The following is a 19,268-nucleotide window of genomic DNA, read 5'->3' on the forward strand; positions in this document are numbered from 1 at the left end:
TGGACATTAACATCACAACAAGTTGGAATTCGCAAATTCAACAAGGAGTTGTTTGGAAGGAATCGGTGACAGTGTCTAACCGCAGGCATTGCAGCTGGGAAGTCCGGGAAAATACGTTTTGAACAGTCATCCAACTCAGAATTGTAAATCTTTTTCTTTGATGACAAAATTTGCCAACGAAGGACCAGCCGCGCAGCAAGGTGAGTCCAAAAATGTCTTATAATGCTGCTGCATAAATGATGCAATACGCCAGGGAGATATGGTCAGCTATATTAGATATGTTTATTTAAAAGGCAGTAAATGAGTCGGAATGAACTGTTTCGCTGCCAGACAAGGCTCCGCTGATAGCCAGGTGTAGCGGTGGTAAGGATTCACTCCATGGTGCTGAACAGAAAGCTCTGCTGTTGGGACAGCTTTATGTCGGCCCTAAACATTTGTGGGCGCCGTTTGTCGTCGTTGTAGTGCAATTAATGTATTGTTTAGTGTTGTGTAGTGACTTTGCTAGTATGCATCTCAACAACAACAACAAAAAAGGTTAGTTTGCCCCACTAAGATTTACAAGCTAAAATTGCCACTGGATATGTTCCAACACTAGCCAATCGTAGCCATCCTTCCAAATATGGTCTTGGAAGTCTGGAGAAATCCAGTATAAGATTCTGGGTTTGAATGGGAGTTGGTTTTTGTTCAAACCTTTGTCTAGCTACCTAACTTGTTGATACGTTGAATCACGTTGGTAACTACTGGGTTTGGAGCGAAAACCTAAAGGATGGTAGCTCTCCAGGAACAAAGTTGGTCAGCCTTGCAACCGGGATTTGGGATTTGTACAAAATAAATAAAAGTAGAGAACAGTAAATCATCAAATAATCTGAACCAATTATGCTAATCGGTTATGTTAACAATCCGTTTTAATACCCCCAGAAATTATGAAGCGATGAAGACCACCTGGAAAGTACCCGTGTAAACCTGCAACGCAACCGCAGCCTAGCAATGAACGCACCCGAGTCGACCTGCATCCTGGAACGCACCCGAAACGACCTGCATCCTGGAACGCAACCACGGTCTAGCAATGCCACAAAAACTAGCCAGCTGGGCCACGAGCAGTCGGAGTCTCGCGTTATTGTCAGTACAGTACATTTACATCACGATATGAAACGTTGATTTTGGACCTTCTGATCAACTACGAATAGGTCAGGCGGCGCTCCACTGTCTGATTCATATCGCTTGATTTCTGATGATAGTTGTCGATTTTATCGACTGATTGTAATTGTATGGGGTGTGCAGTTACCAATGACTCCGGGTAGGCCGTCATTGTAAAAAATAATAATTTGTTCTTATTTAACTGACCTGCCTAGTTAAATAAAGGTTAAATAAAAGAACGGACGAGAATCTCCCCTAGATATTTAAAGCCCGCCTTTTGATTTGTGATTGGGTAAGATGTAGGGGGAATAGCGAGTTTTCCATTGGACAGCTGTCCTGCCCTTCCAGCCCTGCCCAGTTGCATGGACAGAGATGGCGGCGATAGAAGTGGGTGAGTGAAGCGTCTGGCACAATAATGCGTCGTTTTCTTTAAACTACCGCAGTTTTAGCGCTATAAAACACACATTTAGAACAGTATATTCAGAAGAGAATGAATTAGGCAGCGTTTATTGACTATTTGTAAATATTTTTTTGTTTCATAGTTGTAGTGTTGTGCCCAGAGAGTTGTCTGTCTAGCTTTCCCAGTCATAGCCGATAACTACCGGGGCCTTTCTATTAACCGACCCGACGCTCGGTCTGAACGTTAACTCGAGGTACGGTTTTGGAAACATAAGGAACGTACCCTTTCATATCAGCGAGAAATAATCATTTTCAAAAAACAAAAAGTTAAATTACTACACATCTTTTTTTTATTAGGGTTAGTTCTCCCATACGATCATATGTCCATGTTACTGCGCTTGTTTACGGAAGGCAGAGTTGACCACAGTGCTAATTATCTAGTGTGCTCCGAACATCTATGTAAAGGTAACGTTAACTAGGGAGAAAGTGTAGTTCCTCGGCTGGATGCCCACAGCCTTAGATGACCTGCCAGTAGATGTCCTGTCAGTAGATGACTGTAATGTCCCGGCAGTAGATGGTTGTAAATGACCCGTCAGTAGATGGCAGTAGATAACCCGTCAGTAGATGGCTGTAGATGACCCACAGCCCGTGGATCACTCTCTGATTCCCTAGTAGTCTAATATAATGTGTGTGTTGCAGAGCGTCACCGAGGGCGTCTGGCGGCCCTGGCCATAGCAGTGGTGGTGATCGCTGTGGGAGTTCCCTTGTGGTGGAAGACCACTGAGACATACAGGGCATGGCTACCTGTCACCCAGATCAACCAGCTGGCTCAGCTGCAGGTAACACAGCTGTGTGTGTGTGTGTGTGTGTGTGTGTGTGTGTGTGTGTGTGTGTGTGTGTGTGTGTGTGTTGCGCTGCGCGCGTGAGAGAGAGTTAACAGAGCTGTGTGTGCAGGTTAACAGAGCTGTGTGTGCAGGTTAACAGAGCTGTGTGTGTGTGCAGGTTAACAGAGCTGTGTGTGTGTGCAGGTTAACAGAGCTGTGTGTGTGTGCAGGTTAACAGAGCTGTGCGTGTGTGTGCAGGTTATCAGAGCTGTGCGTGTGTGCAGGTTAACAGAGCTGTGTGTGTGTGCAGGTTAACAGAGCTGTGTGTGTGTGCAGGTTAACAGAGCTGTGTGTGTGTGTGCAGGTTAACAGAGCTGTGTGTGTTACAGCTACAGTTGAGTGTGGAAGTGGAGGTGGTGTTCTCTAGAGGAACTCTGACTGCTGAACACCAGAAGAAGATTGATCCCACACACACACGCCTGGAGGAGCACCCTGTGGACGGTGAGAGGGGAGGGGGTGGTTCTGGAGATACCACGAGGGGTGGGGGGTGGTTCTGGAGATGCCACCAGGGGTGGGGGGTGGTTCTGGAGATGCCACCAGGGGTGGGGGGTGGTTCTGGAGATGCCACCAGGGGTGGGGGGTGGTTCTGGAGATACCACGAGGGGTGGGGGGTGGTTCTGGAGATGCCACCAGGGGTGGATCTACAAGGCTGTTATTATTATTGTTAATAAAAATAAAAAAATAAAAAAATCACGTTTATTTAACCAGGTAGGCTAGTTGAGAAAAAGTTATAATTTACAACTGCGACCTGGCCAAGAGAAAGCAAACAGTGTGAACAGACAACACAGAGTTATACATGGAGTAAACAATAAACAAGCCAATAACACAATAAACAAGTCAATGACACAGTAGAGAAAATAAAGTCTATAAACAATGTGTGCAAAAGGCATGAGGAGGTAGACAATAAATAGGCCATAGGAGCGAATAATTACAATTTATCAGATTAACACTGGAGTGATAAATGATCAGATGGTCATGTGCAAGTAGAGATACTGGTGTGCAAAAGAGCAGAAAAGTAAATAAAATAAAAACAGTATGGGGATACTAAGACTACTATTAATTATTGTAAAACTAACAATCTGAAGGAGATCAAGAAAAAGGAGATTATTATTATTTTAAATATTATATTGATGACAATTTGAAACAGTGTCAACAACACTAAATAAATGATAAATAATACCAGAGAAGCTGTTCTGACAAAACAAAAAGTAAAGCCTTTATTTCAACAAAGACTAAAAACAGCCACATTTGTGAACTTGTTTATCCAACATGTTGTGGTTGTGGGAGTCTTGGTGCTCAGGGAATCAGTAGGCTATTGAACAAACACTCAAACAGGCAACAGAAGCAGGATCTGTCTTATTTCTGTAGAAAAATACAGATTTATAAAGCCAGGCACATTTTAACAGTTAGACTAGTGATTCTAGACCTAATTAAGTCATGGTTTCTTCTCTCATCACTTTTCTTAGACAATTTAAGGAAATGGCTGTTTCCTTGTCTCCTAACTCCACTGCTGCCTCATTGTTCTCAACACCAATATGCTGGTTCACTATTATGCACATAGCAACATGGTCTAGGACAGGGGTACTCAAGTCTTACCCTACGAGGTCCAGAGCCTGCTGGTTTTCTGTTATACCTGATAAATGCACAATTAAAAAATGCAGTGGAACTGGCTTCGAGGTCCAGATTTGAGTTTGAGGGGTCTAGGAAAAGGTACTAATTCAACAGTGCACTGATGTGTTTCAGAACCATGGACAGCGACCACTATCCAGCTTCGGGATAAAATAATATTTATTAATGATTCACCATTGTTGTTACGTAATATAACTTGTTGTGGTAATATAAGATGTTAATATAACCATATACCATTTCAATAGCACGTCTTAGACTGATGGACTGTGCCATCCCCACGGCCTCCACAATGGATTAGTCCACTCAGACAGGAGCCAATCAGAAAGGTGTCTTAGACTGATGGACTGTGCCATCCCCACGGCCTCCACAATGGATTAGTCCACTCAGACAGGAGCCAATCAGACAGGTGTCTTGTACACCATTATTTGTTTTGCTACTGCCTGACTAAAGAAATCTGTCAACCAACAGCCGCTCAACCAAACAATCAATATAGGGTCAGCCCTACTAAATATTAACATCTCTCTGTCTCTCCCCCGCTCTCTCTCCCACCCTCTGTCTGTCCCTCTGTCCCTCCCTCTCTCTCTCTCCCTTGCCTCCCCTCTTTCCCATATCCGCCCCCCTCCAGAGACCACAGTGTTGAGTTACAGGTATGAGACTAGATACAGGACAGCTACCATCATGGAGGAAGATGCTCTGAACCAGCCCACTGCAGCAGGTCAGTGGCTGCCTCAGCCAATCAGCTGGGTGGCGTTTCATCAGATCAAGAATACAAACTGTCATTATTTATCATCTCTCTCTCCCTCCTCACACTCATCTCGCTCTCTCGCCCCCAGAGACGGATGAGTCTCTTCATCTGCTCAGTGAGAGCCCCTGTGGCTCCGTGGTCATCTATGTGGTCCCAGAATCCACCACACTGCTACCTGAGGTGAGAACACAAATACACGTAATATTTGATTATCTTGAATGTGCGTTTGTCTATAATATTGTGTGTGTATGTGTGTTTTATATACACTACCAGTCAAAAGTTACCTACTCATTGTCACGGTCGTCCTCCTCCTCATCTGAAGAGGAGAGGCGAAACGGATCAGAGGACCAATATGCGGCGTGGTATGTGTTCATAGTGAATTTTAATAAAGAGAACACTGAACACTGAAACACTATACAAAAAACAATAAACCAAATACGACCGTGAAGCTACAAAAAGAGACCTGTGCTGAACACAAGCCACTAACATAGACAATCACCCACAAACTAACAGTGCAACCCAGGCTACCTAAGTATGATTCTCAATCAGAGACAACTAATGACACCTGCCTCTGATTGAGAACCATACTAGGCCGAAAACATAGAAATGCCCCAAAACATAGAAAAACAAACATAGACTGCCCACCTCAACTCACGCCCTGACCATACTAAATAAATACAAAACAAAGGAAATAAAGGTCAGAACGTGACACTCATTCTATGGTTTTTCTTTATTTTTACTATTTTCTACATTGTAGAATAATAGTGAAGACATCAACACTATGAAATAACACATATGGAATCATGTAGTAACCAAAAAAGTGTTAAACAAATCAAAATATATTTTATATTTGAGATTCTTCAAAGTATCCACCCTTTGCCTTGATGACAGCTTTGCACACTCTTGGAATTCTCTCCCCTGGAATGCATTTCAATTAACAGGTGTGCCTTGTTAAAAGTTTATTTGTGGAATTTATTTCGTTAATGAATTTCAGCCAATCAGTTGTGTTGTGACAAGGTAGGGGTGGTATAATGAAGACAGCCCTATTTGGTAAAAGACCAAGTCCATATTATGCCAGGAACAGCTCAAATAAGCAAAGAGAAACGACAGTCCATCATTACTTTAAGACATGAAGGTCAGTCAATCTGGAACATTTCAAGAACTTTGTAAGTTTCTTCAAGTGCAGTCACAACAACCTTCAAGCTCTATGATGAAACTGGCTCTCATGAGGACCGCCACAGGAAAGGAAGACCCAGAGTTACCTCTGCTGCAGAGGATAAGTTCATTAGGGTTAACTGGCTCTCATGAGGACCGCCACATGAAAGGAAGACCCAGAGTTACCTCTGCTGCAGAGAATAAGTTCATTAGAGTTAACAGCCCAAATAAATGCTTCACAGAGTTCAAGTAACAGACACATCTCAACATCAACTTTTCTGAGGACTGTGTTAATCAGACCTTCATGGTCAAATTGCTGCAAAGAAACCACTACTAAAGGACACCAGTAAGAAGAAGAGACTTCCTTGGGCCAAGAAACACAAGCAATGGACATTAGACTGGTGGAAATCTGTCCTTTGGTCTGACGAGTCCAAATTTGAGATTTTTGGTTCCAACCGCCATGTCTTTGTGAGTGATGGAAAAGCAGCCAATAAGGGCTCAGCATAAGTGGGAACTCCTTCAAGACTGTTGGAAAAGCATTCCTCATGAAGCTGGTTGAGAGAATGCCAAGAGTGTGCAAAGCTGTCATGAAGGCAAAGGGTGGCTACTATGAAGAATCTAAAATATAAATTATTATTTTGATTTGTTTAACACTTTTTTTGGTTGCTACATAATTCCATATGTGTTATTTCATAGTTTTGATGTCTTCACTGTTATTCTACAATGTCAAAATAAAGAAAAACCCTTGAATGAGGTGTGTCCAAACTTTTGACTGGGACTGTACATATAATATGATGTGTTTAAAAATAAATAGTGTTTTACCTTTTATTTAACTAGGCAAGTCAGTTAAGAACACATTCTTATCCTTCTTGTTCCAGGGTGTGAGTGTGTACGTGGGTCAGAGGCGGACGGCGCTGTTGCGTGCGGGGAGGCCAATGAGAGTGGGCGTCGGCCTGAAGGAGGTGCTAGCCCACCTGGAGACCCAGGTACAACAGGTTCTCAAGGTCATGTCATTCAGCCACAGTGACATCACCGCAGCCCTTAGCGACCGCGTCCGCCTCGACTACAGTAGCAGGGAGGGTCTGGCCGACAGCATGAGAGCCTTCAAGTCCAGCCCAGGTTAGTCCTAACCCCTAGTTAACCCTAGTCCAGGTTAGTCCTACTCCCAACCCCTAGTTAACCCTAGTCCAGGTTAGTCCTAACCCCTAGTTAACCCTAGTCCAGGTTAGTCCTACTCCCAACCCCTAGTTAACCCTAGTCTAGGTTAGTCCTAACCCCTAGTTAACCCTAGCCCAGGTTAGTCCTAACCCCTAGTTAACCCTAGTCCAGGTTAGTCCTACTCCCAACCCCTAGTTAACCCTAGTCTAGGTTAGTCCTAACCCCTAGTTAACCCTAGTCCAGGTTAGTCCTAACCCCTAGTTAACCCTAGTCCAGGTTAGTCCTAACCCCTAGTTAACCCTAGTCCAGGTTAGTCCTAACCCCTAGTTAACCCTAGTCCAGGTTAGTCCCAACCCCTAGTTAACCCTAGTCCAGGTTAGTCCCAACCCCTAGTTAACCCTAGTCCAGGTTAGTCCTAACCCCTAGTTAACCCTAGTCCAGGTTAGTCCTAACCCCTAGTTAACCCTAGTCCAGGTTAGTCCCAACCCCTAGTTAACCCTAGTCCAGGTTAGTCCCAACCCCTAGTTAACCCTAGTCCAGGTTAGTCCCAACCCCTAGTTAACCCTAGTCCAGGTTAGTCAGTGTGCTCCAACTTCATAGGATAATAAATCCTCTAGCTGCTGGGACATTAGTGTCAGGTGTGTTTCTATTCTAACTCCCACAGAAGAGAGGAGGTCCTCATATGGGACTAACTTGTCCGACTGGGCAGAACTGTGTTGATTATCCGTTTCCAGTGTGCCCGTCGAGGGGATTCTTTCTCCAAAACCGGTCCGCCCAAACGCAAATGATTGTGTAGCAATAGACTTCATTTATTTTAAACCCCCACCTTTATCATAGAATCAGGCGGCCCAACCCCCACCTTTATCATAGAATCAGGTGGCCCAACCCCCACCTTTATCATAGAATCAGGTGGCCCAACCCCCACCTGGTTTGGTAGGGTCCAGCCTTCCATGAAGATCGGAAACTGGGTCTGGTTTGGTCTTAAACATACAGGTGTGTGGTGTTATGTGTTATGTTATGCCAAGATCAAAAGAGCTCTCTGAGGTCCTCAGAATAAACCCTTGAGTCTGGGAGGAGTTTCAGAGACATTTCCAAGCAATTTGAGGTCAATCATTTCAGTGTCTGAGTGATAATTTATAGATGGATAAAATTCCACACCACTGGCAGTCTGGAAGTCCCACCAAATTCAGCCCAAGAGCTGACCGAAAGATGCAAAGGAAATCTCTAAGAACCCCAGGGTAACATCAAGGGATCTACAGGCATCTCTTGACACAATCGATGTTTAACTCCATGAGTCAACAATCAGAAAGAGACTTGGCCAGGAAGGAAGAAGCTTCTGCTCTCAAAAAAATTATATAAATGCACGACTGTAGTTTGCCAGACAACAGCTGAGTGAAGAACAATGTGCTCTGGACAGATGAGTCAAAGGTGGAGTTGTTTGGCCACAATGCCAGAAGTCATGTTTGCTGAAAACAAAACACTGCCTTTAAACAGAAGAACCTCACACCAACAATAGAGCATGCTGCCTCAGGGCCTGGCCAGCTTGCCATCATTGAGTCAATCATCAATCCACATTGTACCAGAGAAACAGGAGGAGAATGTGAGGCCATCTGTCAAAAAGCTGACCCCAAAATGGATCTTGCAACAGGAGAATTGTCTAAAACACAGGAGCAAATCCACAACAGAATGTCTCAAAAAGAAGTGGAGGGTTGTGGAATGGCCGAGTCCAAGCCCAGATCTCAGTCCTGTGGAAACAAAGGGTTGAAGGAGGAGCTAGTGTAATGATTCTCAGTGGTGTAGATGGTACAATGATTCTCAGTGGTTTAGATGGAACAATGATTCTCAGGGGTGTAGATGGTACAATGATTCTCAGGGGTGTAGATGGTACAATGATTCTCAGGGGTGTAGATGGTACAATGATCCTCAGTGGTGTAGATGGTACAATGATCCTCAGTGGTGAAGATGGTACAATGATCCTCAGTGGTGAAGATGGTACAATGATCCTCAGTGGTGTAGATGGTACAATGATCCTCAGTGGTGTAGATGGTACAATGATCCTCAGTGGTGTAGATGGTACAATGATCCTCAGTGGTGTAGATGGTACAATGATCCTCAGTGGTGTAGATGGTACAATGATCCTCAGTGGTGTAGATGGTACAATGATCCTCAGTGGTGTAGATGGTACAATGATCCTCAGTGGTGTAGATGGTACAATGATCCTCAGTGGTGTAGATGGTACAATGATCCTCAGTGGTGTAGATGGTACAATGATCCTCAGTGGTGTAGATGGTACAATGATCCTCAGGGGTGTAGATGGTACAATGATCCTCAGGGGTGTAGATGGTACAATGATTCTCAGGGGTGTAGATGGTACAATGATCCTCAGGGGTGTAGATGGTACAATGATCCTCAGGGGTGTAGATGGTACAATGATCCTCAGTGGTGTAGATGGTACAATGATCCTCAGTGGTGTAGATGGTACAATGATCCTCAGTGGTGTAGATGGTACAATGATTCTCAGTGGTTTAGATGGTACAATGATTCTCAGGGGTGTAGATGGTACAATGATTCTCCATTTTCTCTCTCTCTCTTCTCCCCCCCCCTGCAGGTTATGAAATAACCTTCAGCCTGTTGAACCCTGACCCTAAGTCTCACCATCTGCACTGGGACATAGAGGCAGCAGTACAGAGTTATATCCAGCCTCTCCTGTCGAAGCTGGCCCCGGTGGCCGACTTCAGTCTGGACTCACAGATCCTCTACTACGCTGTCCTAGGGGTCAACCCACGTTTTGATCCCTCACTCAACGCCTACACACTCAACGCTGACAGCCTGTCTCACGTCATTAACCCCGTAGAGGCCAGGCTGGGTGAGAACACACACCCATTGTATATACGCTCACATTCAGCTAATCCGGTGCATTCGGTGTACGGTGCATTCAGAACGTATTCAGACCCCTTGATTTATTCCACATTTTGTTATATTACAGCCTCAGTTTTACTCAAGGCATACAACGCAGTGTAGGCATAGCCTATAGGCCTAGCATTTTATAAATGTTATATATAATTAATTGGGGTTCACAGTGCAGACCGAACCGAGGTCCCAATATCGAGAACGGTTACAGTAATTTCACGTGTGTGTGTGTGTGTGTCCAGGCTCCAGCGCTGCGTCATCCAACCCTGTCCTGAACTTCCTGCTGTACGTTCCAGACGCACGTCACTCCCCCCTCTACATCACCGACCACCGCAAATACACTGTTGTCTCCAACGCCTTCAGCTCCCCGCGCTGGGGTGGCATCATGGTAACACACACACAGACATACTCTCTCTCACACATACTCACTCATACTCACTCACACACACACACACATACACACATACATACTCACTCACACACACACACACATAATCACTCACACACACACACACATACTCTGAGTGAATACATGTTAGAATCACTTTTGGCAGCGACTACAGAGTCTTTCTGGGTAAGGCCCTAAGAGCTGTGAGTCTTTCTGGGTAAGGCCCTAAGAGCTGTGAGTCTTTCTGGGTAAGGCCCTAAGAGCTGTGAGTCTTTCTGGGTAAGGCCCTAAGAGCTGTGAGTCTTTCTGGGTAAGGCCCTAAGAGCTGTGAGTCTTTCTGGGTAAGGCCCTAAGAGCTGTGAGTCTTTCTGGGTAAGGCCCTAAGAGCTGTGAGTCTTTCTGGGTAAGGCCCTAAGAGCTGTGAGTCTTTCTGGGTAAGGCCCTAAGAGCTGTGAGTCTTTCTGGGTAAGGCCCTAAGAGCTGTGAGTCTTTCTGGGTAAGGCCCTAAGAGCTGTGAGTCTTTCTGGGTAAGGCCCTAAGAGCTGTGAGTCTTTCTGGGTAAGGCCCTAAAAGCTGTGAGTCTTTCTGGGTAAGTCTCTTAGAGCGTTCCACTCCTGGATTGTATAACATTTGCCCATTTATTCTGAAAAAAAATATTCCAGCTCTGTCAAATTGGTTGTCCTCAGTTAGTATTGTGGAGTAACTACAATGCTGTTGATCCATCCTCACAGCCAATAAACTCTGTTTTAAAGTCACCGTTGGCCTCATGGTGTGCGGTTTCCTTCCTCTCCGGCAGCTGAGTTAGGAAGGACTCCTGTATCTTTATAGTGACTGGGTGTAGTGATACATTATCCAAAGTGTAATGAATGACTTCACCATGTTCAAAGGGATGTTCAATGTCTGCTTTCGTTGTTGCCATCAACCAATTGGTGTTGGAAAACCTCCCTGGTCTTTGTGGTCGAATCCGTGCTTGAAATTCATAGCTCAACTGAGCCCTACCTAGAAATGATCTGTAGTCATTCAAAAATCATGTTACACTATTTAGTCCATGCAATTTATGTGATTGTTAAGCACATTTTCACTCCAGAATTGATTTATGCATGTCATAACCAAGGGGTTGAATTGACTCAGCACATTTCAGCTTTTCATTTTTAATTTCCACTTTGTCATTATGGGGTATTGTGTGTGTATAGAGGCCAGTGACACACCACCTCAATGTAATCCATATTAAATTCATTATGGGGTATTTAATCCATGTTAAATTCATTATGGGGTATCTAATCCATGTTAAATTCATTATGGGGTATTTAATCCATGTTAAATTCATTATGGGGTATTTAATCCATGTTAAATTCATTATGGGGTATGTAATCCATGTTAAATTCATTATGGGGTATGTAATCCATGTTAAATTCATTATGGGGTATTTAATCCATGTTAAATTCATTCTGGGGTATTTAATCCATGTTAAATTCATTATGGGGTATTTAATCCATGTTAAATTCATTATGGGGTATGTAATCCATGTTAAATTCATTATGGGGTATGTAATCCATGTTAAATTCATTATGGGGTATTTAATCCATGTTAAATTCATTATGGGGTATTTAATCCATGTTAAATTCATTATGGGGTATGTAATCCATGTTAAATTCATTATGGGGTATTTAATCCATGTTAAATTCATTATGGGGTATGTAATCCATGTTAAATTCATTATGGGGTATTTAATCCATGTTAAATTCATTATGGGGTATTTAATCCATGTTAAATTCATTATGGGGTATGTAATCCATGTTAAATTCATTATGGGGTATGTAATCCATGTTACATTCATTATGGGGTATGTAATCCATGTTAAATTCATTATGGGGTATGTAATCCATGTTAAATTCATTATGGGGTATGTAATCCATGTTAAATTCATTATGGGGTATTTAATCCATGTTAAATTCATTATGGGGTATGTAATCCATGTTAAATTCATTATGGGGTATTTAATCCATGTTAAATTCATTATGGGGTATTTAATCCATGTTAAATTCATTATGGGGTATTTAATCCATGTTAAATTCATTATGGGGTATTTAATCCATGTTAAATTCATTATGGGGTATTTAATCCATGTTAAATTCATTATGGGGTATGTAATCCATGTTAAATTCATTATGGGGTATGTAATCCATGTTAAATTCATTATGGGGTATTTAATCCATGTTAAATTCATTATGGGGTATTTAATCCATGTTAAATTCATTATGGGGTATGTAATCCATGTTAAATTCATTATGGGGTATTTAATCCATGTTAAATTCATTATGGGGTATTTAATCCATGTTAAATTCATTATGGGGTATTTAATCCATGTTAAATTCATTATGGGGTATTTAATCCATGTTAAATTCATTATGGGGTATTTAATCCATGTTAAATTCATTATGGGGTATGTAATCCATGTTAAATTCATTATGGGGTATGTAATCCATGTTAAATTCAGGCTGTAACACAACAACATGTGGAAGGGTGTGAATACTTTGTGAAGGGAGTGTACATCACATACTCAACACACAATGTCTTGTGAAGAAGATGTGTATTCTCCCTCTCTCTAGGTGTATAATGTCAATGGGACCGAGCTTCCTGTTCACATCAACATAGACATGACCAGAGTGATGGGAGTCTTCCTAGCACAGCTACGGTCAGTACTGGCGTGTTGATTTGATCCGTGTTTTTCCAGTCTTCATTGGGAGACGGACGTTGGAGGTCAGTGGAGATGACGATCCATACAGTTTCCATCCACCGACAAAACGTTCAGATGGACCAAAATTAATCCGTTCCAACTTGGTGTCCATTGTCCACTTATCAGTTTGGCCAAACTACCAACCCCCCCCCCCCCCCCCCCCTCTATCTCTCCCTCAGGCTGATGCTGGGTGTCCAGTCGTCAACCCCTCCCCCTGGCTTCCTGGTTGGCCCGTGTGGCCCAGCGGGATTGGCTGACTGGGAGTTGGATCGCCTCCTGTGGAGTCGCAGTGTAGAGAACGTTGCCACGGCAACGACAACTATCACCTCATTGGCCCAGCTGCTGGACCAGATAGGAAACATCGTCATCAACGACAACATCGCAGAACAGGTGTGTGTGAGTGTGAGAAATAGTAGTCTTGTCTTGCTGTCGTCATGGTCTCTAACTGGTGATTGGCTGTTGTTCCTGTCCGTCAGGTGTCAGCAGCAGTTGCCTCTCTCCAGTTGGCTGTGGGTCAGTTGGAGGCGGGGAACCTGGGCCTGGCCCTGCAGTACAGTAAGGAAGCTATCCTCCATTCAGAACGAGCCTTCTTCGACCCCTCCCTCCTCCACCTCCTCTATTTCCCTGACGATCAGAAGTTTGCCATCTACATCCCTCTCTTCCTGCCCATGTGTGTCCCCATCCTGCTCTCACTGCTCAAGATGGCCGCCGAGGCACGCCAGAGGCGACGGGAGAGACAGGACAAGAAGGAGTGAGATGGAAGTTATTAAGATGGAGAGATCGACCGATGAACGGGCACACGCACAGTTGGTTCACTGATCAACAAAGTGTTTAAAGGAAACTGTCTGGACTCAGAAATGATGTTAAGACCATTAGAAATACATGGGCCGTATTGATCAAACTTCTCACAATAGGAGTGTTTATTTAGGATCAGTTTTGCCTTTCAGAACACAATGAATAAGATTACATGGACAGGGGGGGACCTGATCCAAGATCAACACTCCTCTGATTATATAGACAGGGGGACCTGATCCTAGATCAACACTCCTCTGATTACATGGACAGGGGGACCTGATCCAAGATCAACACTCCTCTGATTATATGGACAGGGGGACTTGATCCAAGATCAATCCTCCTCTGATTATATAGACAGGGGGGACCTGATCCTAGATCAACAATCCTCCTCTGATTATATAGACAGGGGGACCTGATCCTAGATCAACACTCCTCTGATTATATGGACAGGGGGGGTGGACCTGATCCTAGATCAACAATCCTCCTCTGATTATATAGACAGGGGGACCTGATCCTAGATCAACACTCCTCTCATTATATGGACAGGGGGGTGGACCTGATCCTAGATCAACACTGATTATATGGACAGGGGGGGTGGACCTGATCCTAGATCAACACTCCTACTCTGAGCAGTGGTTGGAACCAAAATTATTTTCCAATCGTTCCGTTCCGAGCAGAACCCTGTTCTATATGTTCCATTCCGGTGTTCCGAGCAGAACTCTGTTCTTTATGTTCCATTCCGGTGTTCCGAGCAGAAGAACGTTACTGTTTTTATATAGTGGCTTTTCGTTACTTAAAAAAAACTGTGAAATCAATATCGTTTTAACATTTAGAGTTAAATAAATGTATTCCCCCAATTAGCACCAATGTGTTTAGGCTATTACTAGCATTATAACGTCACCTAATTACAGAATTATATACTAGACATAAGGGATATTTTTGGGAAAAAAAGTTATTAACCGGTAATCAAGATTTGAAAATAACGGTTCTGTTCCCGGAACACTAGAGATCCCTTTCGTTCCCGGTTCTGATTTCGTTCCTGGGAAAATGTTGTTTTTTCAGTTCTGTTCCCTGAACCGGTTCCAACCTCTGACTGAGATACTTGATACATATGCGGCCCCTCTGAACCAGGCGTTTGCTGTAGTCTGAAACCACTGGTGGCAGGAGGTTGATGCCATCACCGTGGCGATGTTGAAATGTTTTTAGTTGTCTTTTATTTGCCTGATGTCTGATCTGGAAGCAACAGGTCTGTCTTTCACTGTAGCAACAAGGTTTAGATTGTTTTATTTATGTTAGGAATGATGCTTTACTTACGCTCTGTCGATTATTGTACGAGAGGGACTCGTACGATCAACTGGGAATTCATTGATTTGGGGAAGGACTTTGTCTATCTTTTTGTTTGTTTTATGCTTTGTACATGTTTATGACAATAAAAAAAAATCTAAGGCCGGTCTTATGTTTGATAAATATACTGAGCAAAGATATAAATGCAACAATTTAAATGAGTTTTCTGAGTTACAATTTTAATAAATATATTTGGCCCTAATCTATGGATTTCACATGACTGGGCAGGGGCGCAGCCATGGGTGGGCTTTGGAGGGCATAGGCCCACCCAATGGGGAGCCAGGCTCAGCCAATCAGAGTGAGTTCTTCCCCACAAAAGGACTTAATTACAGACAGAAATACTTGTGTTTCACCAACTGTCCGTCTAGGTGGCTGGTATCAGACGATTCCAAAAAGTGAAGGAGACGGATTTGGAGGTCCTGGGCTGGTTGCACGTAGTCTGTGGGCTTGTGAGCCCGGCTGGACGTTCTGGCAAATGCTCTAGAACGACATTGGAGGCGGCTTATGGTAGAGAAATGAACATGAAATTATTTGGCAACAGCTCTGGTGGACATTCCTGCAGTCAGCGTGCCAATTGCACCCTCCCTCAAAACTTGAGACATTCGTGGCATTGTGTTGTGTAACAAAACTACACAATTTCGAGTGGCATTTTATTGTTCCCAGCACAAGGTGCACCTGTGTAATGGTCATGCTGTTTAAATCAGCTTCTTGATATAAAATTTGAGAGAAATAAGCTTTCTGTGCATATGGGACATTTCTGGGATCTTTTATTTCCAGCTCATGAAATATGAGACCAACACTTTACATGATGCTTTCATATTTTTGTTCCGTGTAGTAACTGCAAACATCAATTGTACTTATTCTAGGAACATTACTGCATTCTGGTATTGGTCTGTGCAGGTCCCGAACGAACAGGTCATCACTTGTTACCACCGTGACTATAAGGCCCTTCTACCCGACCAATCAGGGGAGGGAATGTGATGATGCGTGTTCCGGTTCATCTCGAGTTAGTGTTTGACGACCAAATAACTAAATACAGTCTGGAACAAGAATTGGCGACGACACTAAAATTACACTGAGAAAGGGCAACTAGTAGTTCTCTGTTACTACTCACATATAAAAGGAGTTCGCTAACTAGCATTAGAGGAGTTATTCTTATTTGATAGAGAAAAGTTGTTAGCCTTTCTAATAGTAACGTTAATATATTATTGACCTGCAACAGATGCACAGCCTTTGGTAGGAAAACAACTCCGTTGGGAGCAGTTACCATCGGTCCCGTTTAAGATGAGGGAAGATAATTACATTTTTTGAGCATGACCTTATTTCTACTGCAGCCTATTGGATGATTGTCATTCATATTCTAGTCACCCAGCTCAATGTAACATCGATAGGTTTAGGCAACTACACACACAAGTCGAGAGCAATGAGTAATCAAGGATGACAGACATTGATACATTCAAAACCACCTTGAACGCTCATACCTGCATCTAGCTGATCTAGGGTGTAATCAGTAATCCAACAGTTGCAAACGAGTCTATTAGACAAAGTCAGGAATGCTTTTTGCTTCAGTTTATGAAACTTTTTCAACCTAAATCGGCAGAAGGAATTCACGGCTGGTCACACGCGAACACAGTTCACTTTCATAGAAACCACGCAGGATTCTTTTGAGCGTTGGATAATGCCTTCTCATCCTGTCACCTGTGGACTTAAGTGCACAACACATCAGCGATCTGACACCAGATGGAAAAAAAAAACTCTTAAGTGAAACCTTCATATTGTTGCCCAGCAAGAAAGCGAAATAAATGTCACTCAAACAGAAGGTTGAACTAACAGAGTCAATGACAACAACCCAAACAGGTAGGTTTTTAGGAGAGGTTCAAAGACATTCATGGGGGTTCCACGGAAAGTTCCCATAGCAACAACTGGGACTTAAGGCACCCACCGCGACCACCCACCACAAAGAAGCAAACAAAAAAAAACTCACACCAAACTTAAACAGGTAGCAAACCAAAATGTTTAGCAAAACGAAAAAACACTGAAGATCAGACAAAGGAACGTTTCTCTAGAACTCAATTAGGGAGCGCCAATTAAAGGTGTTGACTCTCCACATGTCTCAAGACAAGTGGAGCACTGGGCCAGACACTCTTAAATAGTACCTGGGCGAGAACAGGTGAAAAACCTTCTGACTAACGAGATGGACAAGCCAGCACAGGTGTAACACATACCGACTAACGAGATGGACAAGCCAGCACAGGTGAAAAACCTTCTGACTAACGAGATGGACAAGCCAGCACAGGTGTAACACATACCGACTAACGAGATGGACAAGCCAGCACAGGTGTAACACATACCGACTAACGAGATGGACAAGCCAGCACAGGTGTAACACATACTGACTAACGAGATGGACAAGCCAGCACAGGTGTAACACATACTGACTAACAAGGTGATGCCAATCGGTGCGCCCTACATGCCTACTTGCTAAAAGTCCAACCTCAAAATGTAAATGGGAAAACCAAAACCTGTAACACCTTCCCCCTTAAGAAAGCAAATATATCCTATCTTTTTGTTGGACAAGTTTGCTCACTGCCAACAGAAAACAACTTCCATTACACAACATAATCAACCTCAATGAGTCGCCTTCTCCAGTGTAAACATAGCATTTACTGGCTGTCAACAATGACACAAGACAAAACACACTTTTTGTCTTTCAATTTTTTGTTATACAGTTGCCTAAAAGTTTTGAGAAACACAGATCCTGTGAGCAACAAAAGAAGAAGAGAACCTGTTGTCATGTCAACATGTTGAAACCATACTTCATCCACTACAATCGGGGCGGAGAAGTTGGTAGAAACGGGTAAACCATGTGCTGACTATGGCCACTGCTGTCACAGTTGACTAAGATCGAGGAAAGACCAATACACACTGTGCCAGTTGGACGGTTAAGTAACTCTTAACTCTAGTATTTTTGGCACACTTGTCAACGGAGGAAAGGGGCGACATTGTTACACTGCTTTTGGAATATCAGGGTTTGTTCTCGGATGTGCCAGCTCGGGCAAATGTACTGGAGCATGACATTGACGTTGGGGACTGGGCCCCGATCCAACATCATGCCTATCTAGTGAACCCAGAAAAGAGAGAAAGGCTTCACAGTGAGGTGGAGTTCATTCTTGAACGTGGCATCGCACTACATGGTAACAGTCCGTGGAGTTCGCCCTGTGTATTAGTATGGGTGGATGGGTCTCTGCGGTTTTGTTAGCATGTTTGATAAGTACATTAGCATGTTTGATCTGCTGAATGGATATTGGCAGGTCCCTCTAACTGAGCGTGCCAAAGAGTTGTCTGCTTTTGGCTCGCTTTCCAACCTTCGTCTCCTGTTCGGGAGAGACGAACTCCGGAAATGCCGGAGCCATGTTTCAAAGGCTCATGCACATCGTGCTACGTGGCCTAGAAAATGCTGAGGCATATTTATATGTGCTTGTATTTAGCACGACCTGGACCCAACACCTTCAGGATATTGGAAGTCTGTTCAGGCATTTCGCAGTTAACCGGTCAAAGAGCGAAATTGCCCGAGCAACAGTGAAATATCTCAGGAAGGTGGTGGGGCAAGGGAAAAAGCCGGCCGGACCTCAATAACTGTCCAGAACCAATAACAGCGCCAATTCTTGGGAATGGCTGGCTACTACCGGGCATTTTGCAAGAACTTTGCCCAGGTTATTGCGCCACAGATTTGACCAATCCGAAAGTTTTTTTTTTCTCTGTTGAATCTCCAACTGTCAGGAGGCTTTTGGTCTCTCCACCGATGCTAGCTTTCTCCGGATTTCCGTAATTTATTTGCGTTGTTCAGAGATGTAGGAGCAGGGTCTGTGGTCCTACAGAAAGACGATAACAACGTTGAACACCCTGTGGGGTACTTTTCAAAGACATTGGCTTCATATCAAAAATACCACTCGACTATCGAGACGGAGACACTCGCTTTGGTACTGG

General features: G+C 43.5%; 1 protein-coding gene across 1 annotated transcript; it reads left to right on the forward strand.

Moving 5' to 3' along the window:
* The first annotated feature begins 1,037 nt into the window (after positions 1–1,037).
* On the forward strand, positions 1,038–15,386 carry pigs (phosphatidylinositol glycan anchor biosynthesis, class S). The gene is made up of 11 exons (XM_036967634.2): positions 1,038–1,528; positions 2,236–2,375; positions 2,750–2,861; positions 4,675–4,764; positions 4,883–4,974; positions 6,828–7,068; positions 9,716–9,973; positions 10,260–10,405; positions 13,015–13,100; positions 13,322–13,532; positions 13,619–15,386. Exons 1-11 carry the CDS (start codon positions 1,510–1,512, stop codon positions 13,895–13,897), a joined length of 1,674 nt encoding a protein of 557 aa, XP_036823529.1. The 5' UTR covers positions 1,038–1,509; the 3' UTR covers positions 13,898–15,386.
* Positions 15,387–19,268: the final 3,882 nt, after the last annotated feature.

This window comes from Oncorhynchus mykiss, chromosome 29 (genome assembly GCF_057628025.1).
Source record: "Oncorhynchus mykiss isolate SJ-2025 chromosome 29, ASM5762802v1, whole genome shotgun sequence".
Classification (NCBI taxonomy): Eukaryota; Metazoa; Chordata; class Actinopteri; order Salmoniformes; family Salmonidae; genus Oncorhynchus; species Oncorhynchus mykiss.

Coding starts and splice junctions, on each gene's coding strand:
- pigs (XM_036967634.2), top strand. Junction 4,975..6,827: donor CCACCACACTGCTACCTGAG/GTGAGAACACAA, acceptor TTCTTGTTCCAG/GGTGTGAGTGTGTACGTGGG. Junction 13,533..13,618: donor ACGACAACATCGCAGAACAG/GTGTGTGTGAGT, acceptor CCTGTCCGTCAG/GTGTCAGCAGCAGTTGCCTC.